The sequence below is a fragment of the Phycodurus eques genome, chromosome 8 (genome assembly GCF_024500275.1).
Source record: "Phycodurus eques isolate BA_2022a chromosome 8, UOR_Pequ_1.1, whole genome shotgun sequence".
NCBI classification, from domain to species: domain Eukaryota; kingdom Metazoa; phylum Chordata; class Actinopteri; order Syngnathiformes; family Syngnathidae; genus Phycodurus; species Phycodurus eques.
This window is the reverse complement of record NC_084532.1, coordinates 8976152-8989177: the sequence shown is the minus strand read 5'-3', so window position 1 is coordinate 8989177 and position 13026 is coordinate 8976152. Positions and strand designations below refer to the sequence as shown.

Below are 13026 nucleotides of genomic sequence, written 5' to 3'. Positions count from 1 at the left end.
ATATTGTCTTGTACTGTTACTGTTTTGTTGTTTTTTCACTATTCTCTCTTTTCTCTTTGTCTGTCCCCTCTCAAACCTTGTACTGATCGATTGCATTTCCAATACAGTATATACCCATTCCTATACAAATAACCACAGAGAGAGTAGGCAGTATAAAACTCCCCAACAGCAAAATTGTTCCGGCAATCCATACATATCCACTATACTGTATGACCAAGCAGCTGAACAGGACATGTAGAGGCAGAGAGAGAGAGAGAGAGGTGGAGAGATAGAGATAGAGAGAGAGAGAGAAAGAAAGAGAGAGAATGTGATCTTGTTCCAATTAAGAGAACTTTAGCCAGTCAGTAAGTCATAGCATCAAAGATGGACCTACTCCTTTAAATATTTGGATAGATACTGCATACAGTATGTGCACATTCAGCAGGGCAGACATGCCACTCTGCTCAGGCTGCCGACACATACAGTATCACAATGGTTCTGACACACTGACATAGTGGAGACTGCAGAGAAAGAAATTCTCCTTCATCCAATCCCAAGTTTTTAATCGGAGCACTTTTTCTTCTCATGCACTTGAAACAAAACTGCATGGATCAGCACAAATCCCAGTACACTATCTCAGCAAGGTTTGCACGCTGACATCCGACAGAAAGAACATTTCATTTCATGAAATGTACGACAACAATCAAAGCTGTGAGATCAAATGGCCGCAATTGTGGCATACCAACACAATCAGAATTCCAGACATTCATTTCACATCAAGAATGTGGAGCTAAAGCAAGGATGGGCAAAGCATGGCTCAGGGGTCACATATGCCCCACTTTACATGAGTAGTATTAAATAGTCCTGTAGTATTTACTTTACATTTACATTAATTTTGCTATGTTTTGTCCGAAAATTGGTAAATAAAAATATGTTTATTAATTTATATTCTGGCGGCACGGTGGACGACTGGTTAGAGCGTCAGCCTCACAGTTCTGGGGACCGGGGTTCAATCCCCGGCCCCGCCTGTGTGGAATTTGCATGTTCTTCCCGTGCTTGCGTGGGTTTTCTCCGGGCACTCCGGTTTCCTCCCACATCCCAAAAACATGCATTAATTGACAACTCTAAATTGGCAGTAGGTGTGAATGTGAGTGCAGATGATTGTTTGTTTGTATGTGCCCTGCGATTGGCTGGCAACCAGTTCAGGGTGTGCCCCGCCTCCTGCCCGATGCTAGCTGGGATAGGCTCCAGCACGCCCGCGACCCTAGTGAGGAGAAGCGGCTCAGAAAATGGATGGATGGATGGAATTTGTATTTCTTCAATGTTAAGTAATTGGTTAACCGATAAACTGTAAATACAGTATGTAGCCTATTACACTTCAGCTCATTTGATCAGATAATTGGTTAATTAAATATAACAAAAAATATTAGTATTGATTATTTAATATACCTAATACAATTTTAAAAGTGTGAATGAAGTTATTTTATTGCTAACATAAACTATGTTACATATTACCTGTTTTTTTTTTTTAAATACCTCATTTGACACTGACCTGGCCCATTTGTCTATTTTCAAAATCAAATGTGTCCATTGAGCATAAAAGTGTCCCCACCCCTGAGCTAAAGGCTTAGTTCACCATAGGCGGATTTGTTGTTTTAAAAATGACAGGAGCCTGCCTCACATATGAAATGGAAGCCTAATTAATGTACATTACTGGCATCGGTATCTAAAAGGTGGTTGTCATTATATGATGAAGTTACAGAGGCATTTTGGACGAACAGTTTTGATCAGTGAAGCACTTCTCAGTATTCAGACAGACATTTTCCGCGTCACAAAATCTCAGCGTATAAATGTGTACAATACTGATCGAGACTGACATCACGAAGGCTACACCCGTGAACTAGTTGGACTGAGAGCGTAAAGGAAACTATTACGCACGCAGCCAGACATATTGTATGGGCAACTTCAAGCGCACCGCTCTACTTTGACATTGCCAGATGAAAACTTTCCAAAGTAACGCACCTGGTTAGTCGTGTCGGGCGGGAGGTTCTTAATGAGGATTTTGCGCCTGTTGCTGAGCTCCTGGCGAGTTTTCGCGAGCCTCTCCTCTATCTCCTCCGGCTCCAGTTCGGGCAAGTCACGGAGGCTTGTCCACGGCTCCGAGGGCTGCGCTCCCGCCGCCGCCGCCGCCGCCTCTTCGTCCTCCGGCTGCTGGCCCTCGGGGCTGTTCATCCCCGGGGAAAGTACATTCTCCCGGGCTCGAGAGGAGTGGACGCTCGGCGGCTGGATGGATGACGCTGCCGCCATTTTGGATGTGTGAGAGCAGAGTGAGCTGGACGAGCGAGAAGCAGCGAGCAGGTGGGAAGTGTGTGTGTGTGTGTTCGTGTCGCTCTGTGTGTGTGTGTGTTCGTGTCGCGCGCGCGCGCGCGTGTGTGTGTGTGTGTGTGTGTGTGTGTGAGAGACAGACGAACGAAATCGGCTCGACTAACTTGCTAAACAGTACTGTATGCCCCAATTGCAAACGTTCGACAGCAACGGTTCTCAAACTTTAAACGACAAGTACCATCTCCAAAAATTCCTCATTTGCTCTCCAAGTACCACCGTAATGAACACCATTCAAATACAGGAGCACAGTGTTTGAAAACAAACATTTATAAATGATTAGACGCAAATGCAAAAATCTATGAAAAGTTAAATACAACTGAAATCTACTTAACAAATGTACTCTACTGGATTTTTTTTTTAAATGCAGCATTTAATTGAGTAATTCAGTCACATAGCAAAAGAGGGAGCCTTCGTGCCACTAATGGTACTCGTAACACACTTTGAGAACTTAGCCATTATGTGCAGTATATGTAACAACAAAATTAACACCAAAAAAAAGAAAATATTCCTGCTGCCATTGTTCACAAATGGAAGATAAAGGTTGTACTATTTCATTTCAGGTACATTTGTAATGAAGAACCATTTAGGTATGATGTGGTACGGCTACAAACACAAAATATGCAAGTGAATTGCCAGTTTCCCATCTGAAGACCTGCCTTGAAGCACATCACTGACACCCCCAAGTTCCCCAACGCATTTTTGTAGGCAGCCCCCTCACTTTTACTTATCCCCATGATTACATTTCCGTATAATGGTTTGTCTCCATGTGTGTGTGTGTGTGTGATTTATGTGATTGGAGCATATTTAAACAGGGGTGAGGTCTTCTTAATCCTTTGGACCAATCTACAGTAAAAACACAAATGCACATTTTATACAATGTTGGAGACCAAAAATATCACTGTGGTGAAGTCCAATTGACACATTTCCTCTAGTACCTGGAAAACACTGGAGCCTCCTGTTTGCCTTTGTGGATAATGTGACTATGAATGGTTATGTGCTTCTCTCCTCTCTATCCATGTCATCAAGTGAATGCCAACCTAACAGCCAACCGAGCATGCCTGCCCACGGAGGGTGGAAAGCTGCTCCTGGCAAACATTGGGAACACTGCTTCCCCGCAGAGTCCTCACAATGCCTGTGCAGCTTCTGCAGGCTGCATGAGCATCTGACAGACACAAAAACACTGTATAATCATACATTCACACTCACGTATTCCCACTAACATGTCAGGAAACACAAGTCAACCCACTTAGAAAATTCCCGAGCACGATTATACCCTGGTCTATTACAAGACATTGAAATCAAAGCCCATCTTTCAACCTCCATGTTCTCCCTTGCCATCTGTGTGCCGTGTTTCTTGGCAGATAGGGGGCCAGACAATCACAGTTGTTGGTGGGTGAAACTGATCCCATGTTGCCAACTAACTGAACTGTGTTTGGATTGTTTTTATGAGGGGCTGGAAGAAGAGGGGGCCCAGTACAGTCCAGAGAGCAATGATCACCTTACAGAGGTATTAAAAGGCATTTCAGCCATGTTTCCACAAAGACGTACAATTTGCTTTGGTTTCCATAGCACATTGTGTAGACGGAATTGGGATACCTGCGTGCACGACAGCATACAACTCACTAATGAACAAAGCAAAAGAGAAATGTGACACGGTACAGCGATACATGCTGACACCATCTTTAAACAAGAATCACAATCGCACTGTAGATTTCTTAATGTTCTCTTTTTTTTTTTTTTTGCATTTCATCGTAACAAAAAAGGGACAATTCTCTATCATTCAACCGATGACAGTGTATCTTGCTCCCACCCTACACTAGTGTACCCAGTCAAAGGATGCTGAAAATTGTGTTGGGACAGGTATGATATTTTGGGACTTGTTGACAATGGAAAAGCAACAAAATGGCTGTTCCTGGTGTTGGGTGGAATCCTTTCAGCCCCAAAAACATTACTTTTCAGGAAACAAAAAAAAAAAAAAAAAAACAGCTACAGTTTGCTAAGACATTAACATTGGAATCTCAAAGAGAGCATGTGGGCACTGATCAATAGTATCCATTTGTCAAAAAATATGAACTGGACAAATTTGTATATAGGAGATTTCCTCTCCACAACAGCCATATCATACGCAACTTAACTTATTGCGTAGTTATTGTTAATCTTGTAATTATAAGAAGTCAAAGATGGTATGTTTTTCTCATTATGAAACTTGCACCCATCCATCCAGGGGTACACCTTGGACTGGTCACCTGACAATCAATCACATATTTTGCCCTCTAAAAGACTGTAAACACAAATAAAAAAATAAAAATAAAAATTGTGTTTGAACTATCAGTACAAATACTGGTATCTTTACCAATTTGAAGACCTTTTGTCTTGAATTGCGTGTGTCAGGATTCAGAAATGTGAGGTACGCTATATGGAGATGCTTTAGTTTGGGGAACTGACACGTCGGCATATGGGTACAATATTTATCAGGGTTGTTGATAAGGAGATTGATCTATATTTCTTTTTCACAATTTAACATACAATTGCAGTTTCTATGTGTCTTAATTACACGTATGGAACATACTTTCATCAAAATGTCCCAAGGACCAAAAATTACAGACATATTTTAACATCATATTTCTTGCCGTGGTCAGCTCATTTTAGGGGTCAATCTGTCTCATGCAGTGAACCAGCCGTCATCACGCCCCGTATACTGCTGGACCAATGGCCAGCGCAGCTTTTGTCGATTGACAACTAGAGGGCTAGATGGTGCCGGGCGATTGCAGGTGTTTGGCTGTCTTCTCTTCCATGTGGCTTGGGGTTAAGTGCACGTTGCTTGCTTCTACCAACAGAAGCAGAGCCCAGAGTGTGAAATAAGGTAAATCCCGACTATGGCGCCATTCACCTTTCACGCCCCAGCAACATGGCAGATTTTTAAGCGATTGTTTTTAATAGTTTTTTTACAGAATACAAGCTAGTCCAATTTTAGAATTGGAAAAAAAGAAGAGGAACAAGAAGAAGAGGCAGGGAATGTCTCCAACTAAACTCCACTAATATTTTTTTCTAGCAGATCTTTGTCATATACAGTATGCTTTGGTTAAACATGTTTGGGTTTTATGTGTCAGTTTTACAGTAAACTCCAACTGGGAGTGACAAATATACAGCTTGAAGCAAGCACAGTTTTCCTCTTATTTAAAGAACTGCATGAGTCTTCTTATTTTTGTTTCCTCAAAGTGATATTATACAATAGTGTTGCATTTCTTGACAGCAAGAGAGTGAGAAGAGGCGCTAAGGAGCACTTTAAAAAGTGTGTTTTAATAAGTTTAAATATGTTTAATATGCATGCAAGGGTTAAAAGTTTCCAACATGCTTAATAAATATATCATGATCTCTATATTTCATATTTTTGTAGGTAGGTCTGGAATGTATTCCGTACAATAAACGGGGCTTCTCTGTATAAGAATTTTCATTCGTAGAGGCAACGGTTCACGTGTGTGTGGCACACGGACACCACCCCCCACCGCCCCCCGTACCTGCTTACGTTGTCAAAGTCAGCACTGGCTAATTAACCTCACCCCTCCTCCCACACACGCACTTAAAGTGAGTGCCTACAGAGATTCCATTGGCATTTGTGAATGCAGCGTTTGATTACTAGAATTACATTTGTCGATGAACGTAGCGGTGATGCACATGACATCAACAAACACAAATACCCCCCGCCCCCACCTACATGTAAACAAATTATCCGAACATTATTACTTCAGTATTAGAAACTAATACTGGAAACACTATTAGCTACAACTAATCTGAGTCAAAACTGCAGCTCTCCTTAGCTTGTGGCCTTGACATGATAATTCTTTAGCCGGCGTGTTTAAGTGGTTTCTTTCTCTCTCGAACTTCGGCAACCCTAGCTGATCATGATGTCTCAGTGGAGGAACTCTGTGTGGGGTAAATATGTTGGCGGAAGTACAGCATGGTTTGCTCACAGAAACATTTTAAGAACTAGGCCATGGTAGTAACTAGTTTAAACTTGGTGGGTGCTAGGCACTCCAGAAACACCTATTTGTATACAAGACATTAATAAAGAGTCTTTTTTTTTTTTCTTTCAAAATATGTCACCTTTAAACTACATTCATGTCTTACCGCTTGGCAAGGTCTCCTTTTTCTTAAAGGTCGCGTATTTAGCCAAACCAACTTTTACTAGTATTTGGGATGTATTATATATCTATATATATATCCTTATGGTGCCTCAGTAAACATGAGAAATATGAATTAAAATTGTCAATGCATTCCTGAGTTCCAGATGTTTTTCTGCCGAGAGGCCTGAAATCAGGTCATTCAAATTTCCCGAGCTTATCTACGTCACTAGCGAAGACTTCCGCCTACCTCTCCGCTCATGAGTAGCTGACAGAGGGGCTTTTTCTGGACCCTCGTATGAGATGTTTTTTTTTTTTTTTTTAAATGAAATTGACACTTATACTAAGTCCATGTTAGAGAGTCACTCTATGGAGGTCTAAATAGCCAAAATATGGGCCCTTTAACAAAAATCATACACTGTATTAGACTTTACACTGATCTGATCGGCCTTATCGGTATCTGCTGATATTTAGCATTTTATGCTGATCGGCTTTGTCATAATTCGCCGATCCGATCAATGACATTGCCATCGTGTACGGTATAGTTGAATCCAAAAGCTAGTTTATTTTTAGCCTCATCGGGTGTCTTGACGTAGTACTGTAAATATCTGACGGCCAATAAAGTTATTTTTAAAAAAGCATGTCGGCGGTGTGGGACAGACAACACGTAATGCCCGGATCAGACTACAAGACAAATTTGCTCTTTCACGACTGCACTATGTCAGACTACTGCAATAAAATCTTGTATTCCGATACCACTGCGTCACGTTTTTTACGATCATTGGGCTTTATCTTGTCAACTCAAATGCGACCGGATACACTCATTAGCGTGGCAACGACAACAGGAGTGGATCGTGCCGACAGTATTATTAGAGCAAAATGGGGAAGAATGTGTGTTTGTGGTCACCGGTGCTGAGGAGAGGAAAGGACGTTCGTTTAAGGCTTGCTTGAGGTATGTTCCCGTACTACGAAAACGTTATGCAGCCCAGCAAGCTAGTGCCAGCACTAACGGTTGTGTGTAAACATGCTGCCGTTCTGTCGAATCATGCTCTAAGGTTTCGGTGTCGGTGAAGTATTTTAATTACAATAAAGTAATTGAATTACAGTAATTTAGCACCCATTATTTCTGTCATGTTGTAATGTTGGTTTGACCTGACTGATTAGAATACACGATCTGACTAGAGCAGTGATTTCCAACCTTTATGGAGCCAAGGAACATATTTTACAATTAAAAAATCTCACCGCACACCAACAAACGAAAATGTCACAAAAAGTGGATACATTAATTACTGTATTTACTTCCTGCCATCTAATAGAAGACCATTCATTTGTTCTGTCTGTCACGACGCCTCACTGGGATCAATAGAGGAACAAAGATACATTATTTATTGAGCAATTAAATACACAATTATATACAGTAAATGAACAGGTCATTTAAATAGACACATTGCTCCATTTTGTGATCGGATTGGTTCTTTAAACTTGGTGATCGGCCCCAAAAATCCTGATCGTGTAAAGCCTATACTGTATGCTACAATCACATCCAAATAGGATATAAACAGCAACATCCTCCGTGAGTGCTGACAGATTGGGGGACATGAATCATTGAGTAGTTGTTCTCTGACAAGAAGGCAAGGACTTGTCTGTCACACAGGCTGATTTTTGAAATGCATGAATCCCTCCTTTCAGTGTTTAACATAATTCTGATGAGACAAACACGCTGTCCCTAGGCACGCACACACAACAATAAAACAACACGAACCGCAAAACCACCTGAAACTGCTCTAAATCATTACCTAAACTGCATCTTTGTAGGTGTTTGGACAAATTAAACGCGATACAGTGTTTGTGTGTGTGTATATGTATATATAAATGGATATATACTGTAATTGGCATATTCTTTACAAATGAAGTAGAAAAGCGATGTTAGTCCCTCACCAATTTTATAAACCAGAGCCCTGTCGGTGTTTGAGCCCGTCAGCCATTGATTCATAGCGTTTTGAAGTGGGTGGGCGTAAAGATAGGAAAATGCTCGCTGGGACTGAGAGTGTGCAGGCGTGGGTGAGCAGAGTGGCGGAGTGGCACCTGGTGTGCGCTTGGTGGGCGTCGGGGGCGGGGGTTGAGAGAAGAAGAGGGAAAGAGCCCGGGGTGAACCCTGAGTGGCAAAGTGGTTCTTGCACGTAGGAGTTGATGGCTAACGTATCCGAGCGTCTACATCCACTGTGGTTGTGTCGGTGTGAGTGCAGACATCTCGCTCTGGGGTCCAATGTGGCGTACTGGATAGGATGGTTTGTCAGTGCTCCCTCTTTTTGTAGCAATGCTATGTGTGTGCTCATTTAAAAGAGATGCAGGGGCTTGTGACCTATTACAAATAGTTGACCTGAACACATGGGGAAGACAATATAGAGAGTTCCCTGTCCAATGGATGCCCTGATTATTGTGGTCATCAGCACACTCTCAAACCTTAATGTCAGGGATACTATTGTTATTGGATCAGCATGTAAATCCTGCAGCCTTTTTTCTCTACTATCTATCAAATTTCATCTACTCTTTCACTCCTTTATGTCCACTTCAAGTAGTATCAACTGATTTTTGTGTTCACTATGTCAAAACAGTGTGCAGGCCTAATCAAAGGAGACAACAGTACTCACTCAAATACTTGTAAAAACAAGATTTTCAGTCAACTCCTGTACTTAAAGTAAAAAAGTACAGACTGAAATGTACAAACACAAAGGTGCAAAGTACAGATAAAATGATAAAAATGGGGGGACACTTTGTCTGTGTTCTTTTATTTTTCAGATTAGAAAGAGCATTATTGAACAACAGAAGGTGGTGGTTTTTAACACAGTCGTCAAAAATCATTCTTATAGACAATAATATCAAATCAGGCCATGGATGGGCAATAACCTGCTTCTCCAAATTCATTGACGTCATTAATGTCTCCCTTGTTCATGTTCCTCCATGTTGCTGCTGTCTCAGTTTTCCCACCTAATAAGACGCCAAGATCTCAATCAATCAAGATCTTTGACTTTTCCCATCTCCAGTTACATTTTTTTAATACCATGTCGTGATCCACAGAGTTTGAAAAAAGGAACAAGCCTATTTTTATTAAGTAAGGAGTAGAAAGTACGGATCTGTTTTTAAAAGTAGGGAGTAAAAGTGAAATGTCATCAGAAAAATAAATTCCTGAAAAACATATAGGTCCCCTTGCATCAACATTTTATTTTTTATTTCTGATAATCTTTAATGTCCTTCGATCAGGTTTGCAAGATAATTGGGTTGAAAATGCCAAGAATGTCCTTTTTCAAACTATTCTAGTTGCTCTTTTATGCTTAGCAGTTGAGATGGCTGGATTTCTCATTAATATGCGACATGTAAACAAGCTTTGCCCTGATTGGATCACTCATCTTATCATTTTAACAAAGCATGTTCGCTCTTATAGGCTGTTGGGGATACCTTAGCAGCGTTCAGAGTGACCTTGCGTTTGGATCATTCCATGTGGGGTCTTACTTTCATTTTGAAGCAGAAATCAAGCTTTGGATTGCCCACTACTCAAAACCCCACAGGGGGGGTTGACTTCAAAGAGAGGAGAATTTGTTGAAAGACTGGTCCCATTCAATTACTTTAACGTAACCGTTCATCTCTCGCACACATTTTGGGAACAATGATCATTCATTTTCATCATTTTGCAGCCTTGTTTTGACATGTGGCGGCACGGTGGACGATTGGTTAGAGCGTCTGGCTCACAGTTCTGAGGATCAGGGTGAACCCGGCCTACTGCCCGATGATAGCTGGGATAGGCTCCAGCACTCCTGCGACCCTTGTGAGGATAAGCGGCTCAGAAGATGGATGGATGTTTTACATATACATGGTGATGTTTTTTTTTTGTTTTTTTTAATTAATTCCAATTTGACGGGCTTTTTAAAAACACTCTTCTCTGTCGTGTGTCAAAAAGTTTTTGGGTTTTTTTTGCCTCTTTAGTGGGTTAAAGACTCTCTATATCTCTGTGCCAAATGTTTAATATTTGTTTAAGTGCAATTTTTGTGAACATAGCATGAGTCTGTTTTCTTGGTTTTGTTTTATTCATCGAATATCTTTTATTTATTTTTCTACATTTCAATTCCAATGTTCGATATTCTTTTCAAATTAAAAGTTGATTGTTCTTAAAAAGGATGTACTTGAATTATTATGCTCTAATATCATTATATCAATGGCATAAAAAAACAACAGCGATACTATTTTTTATCGTGGGGAAAATACATCGTCGTACAAAATTGTTGTGACAGGCCTACCGAGCACAGAACAGTTCTGGTTCTGAAATGCTTAGGAATTTCTCCCAAAATAAATTGAAGGCAATTAGTCCTCAAATCGTCTAAGTTTGGCAGGTGATGGCAAGTTTAAGCTTTGACAAAACACAGCCATTTTATCACTCAGCCAGTTAGCCTGAGAAGAGTGGGCGTGTATCGACCACAAAGTGGGCAGGTACTTGAATAATTGGCAACTTTGTACGTCACAAACACAGAAATCTGATCCGGTTGTTTGCAAGCTTTATGCCATTTATCGTCTTTTGCATTCAATTACAAATTCTGACCTATGTTATGCACAAAACAGGAGAAAAAAAAGTGGATTTTGATGGAAGGGGACCTTTAAGCACAGTTACTTCCCACCACTTGGCCTAATGGTATCATTGAGCTTGTACTCTATTTCCTGTCAGCAGTTGTTACCAAAATGAAGTAGAATGAAATAGAAAGTGCTCCTCGTCCATGTGCTGCATGCAAGACTGTTCGCATGATCACCCTCGGCAGAAGCCTTTAGAAAGTAGGGCTCAGAAATATGCTGCGAGTGCATGCCTGCTGTATTTGCTGGCAGAGCAGAGAGTGAAATGACCCAAGGGTTCTTGGACACTGAGCTCTGTGCTCTAATTTACTGGGTTTGCTTGGCAAAGTCAAGTGGGGGAATAGTGACTGTAGAGGAGGCAAGAACATTTTCTTTTTGTATGGGTCCATGAGCATGACAGTTTTACTGTGGGATTATTGGGCACACGCCAGTTTGATCCTGATAGCCGCTATTTTGAAGATTATCACTGTACAAGACCATTTTTAAATAAAGCCAGATTAAAAAAAAAAAAAGTGTGGTTTTACCTGCTCGTTTACACAACAACAAACTTGTGTCAACATTTTAGAAAAATGCTGCCACTACTAGTGGCAGATGTGTGCAGGCATGCGGACATTAGATTTATTCATAAATACTGGCACACAGGTCTGTTGTTGTAAGTGTGTCGCTCAACATGAAGAGCTTGATAACGCTTGTCCGCTGACCTGTACATTTACTGTCACTAGCTATTCTCCCATCACTGAAATTCTCAACCCAAATGTGCTTTTGAATAAGACCAAGATATCAAGAATATGGTGACTGGTGAGCAAATCACCGTGCACTTTTGCAGCTCCATGTGAGGGACCATTTAAGAACATCATCTGTACATGAAACTTGCAACACACGTACTCTGAAATTGGTTCACTGCTCACATATTAAATGAATCGTCCCTGTCAAAAATAACGCCAAGGGAATGAATCAAATCTACAGGTAATTCAAGTCCTGCACGGGTAATATTTTAAGTGTTAGCATATAGTTATTTCTCTTGTACGTACAAAATGAAGGTTAAAATGTATGTACGAGTGCCTGTGGTTTATTCTTCTATTGCCATCATCTTTCTTTCACTGATACCCCAGTGAAATGTTATACACATCAAAAAGCCATAGCAAACACTTTTTTTTTCTGAAAGTTGAGGGAGTGATAGAAATTAGTTGACAGGCAGCGTAGCCTCTTTTTTTGTGAGTTAAATACTTATTTTCATGTCCATGTGAACATATGTGGTATGTCACCTCACAATGTTGAGTGATAAAACACCTGAAAAAGAAATGTGCACAGTCATTCATTTCTTGAATTTTTTTTTTTTTTTTTTGCTAAGTGTTCACATGTAGATTTTTGCACCCTGCAGTCATCAGGTGGTGAATCGATGTTGAATTGAGGAGAAGAATGTTGCGATGCATCGATTAATCGATATTCCTATCCACCCCTATTTTGAATCGCATTGTTAGTGAGATTTCAGGTTGAATTTTGAGTAATTTGTCAAGGGTCCACTTACGGTTTTGTTGGTCTTCTTAGACCATAACTGCATTTAGAGCAGTAGCAGGGTGATGACGCCAAAGTCTGAGGCAATGATTGTGGGAAGGAATCTTTGAGGCTGTGTAAGGATAAAAACATAAACATGTTTGGAGAACTTCTTCAAAAAGGGGACTTGGACAAATAATGAAACAATATCAGACCTGAAGTACGTCACTACCAAAGTTCAGTAGGTGAAATTCTCAGTTCAATCAATTAATTTACAGTTAGTACCAGTCTCATCTACAACATGGCTGTGAGTTTGGGTGGATAGGATTAGGGATACAAATGGCCGACACGAGTTTCCTTCATGAATTCCAAGCCTTAGAAGGAGTTCAGTAGATCTTCTGAGAGATTGTGCTTAGATATGGAGATGGTA

The 13026-nt window shown here is 40.7% G+C and overlaps 1 protein-coding gene across 5 annotated transcripts in view; it reads right to left on the bottom strand.

Moving 5' to 3' along the window:
• raver2 (ribonucleoprotein, PTB-binding 2) overlaps nt 1-12689 on the bottom strand; it is a 79600-nt gene extending 66911 nt beyond the window's left edge. For 4 of the 5 annotated variants that reach the window (XR_009769032.1, XM_061683473.1, XM_061683474.1 and 1 more), the window contains exon 1: nt 2002-2359. Coding sequence is in view for 4 of the 5 variants with exons in the window: in XM_061683473.1 (XP_061539457.1) it covers nt 2002-2286 (285 nt within the window). In the remaining variant the exon portion in view is untranslated. Of the gene's footprint in view, nt 1-2001; nt 2360-12630 lie in introns of those variants that run through there. The other variant, XM_061683476.1, reaches the window with a different exon arrangement.
• Nucleotides 12690-13026: the final 337 nt, after the last annotated feature.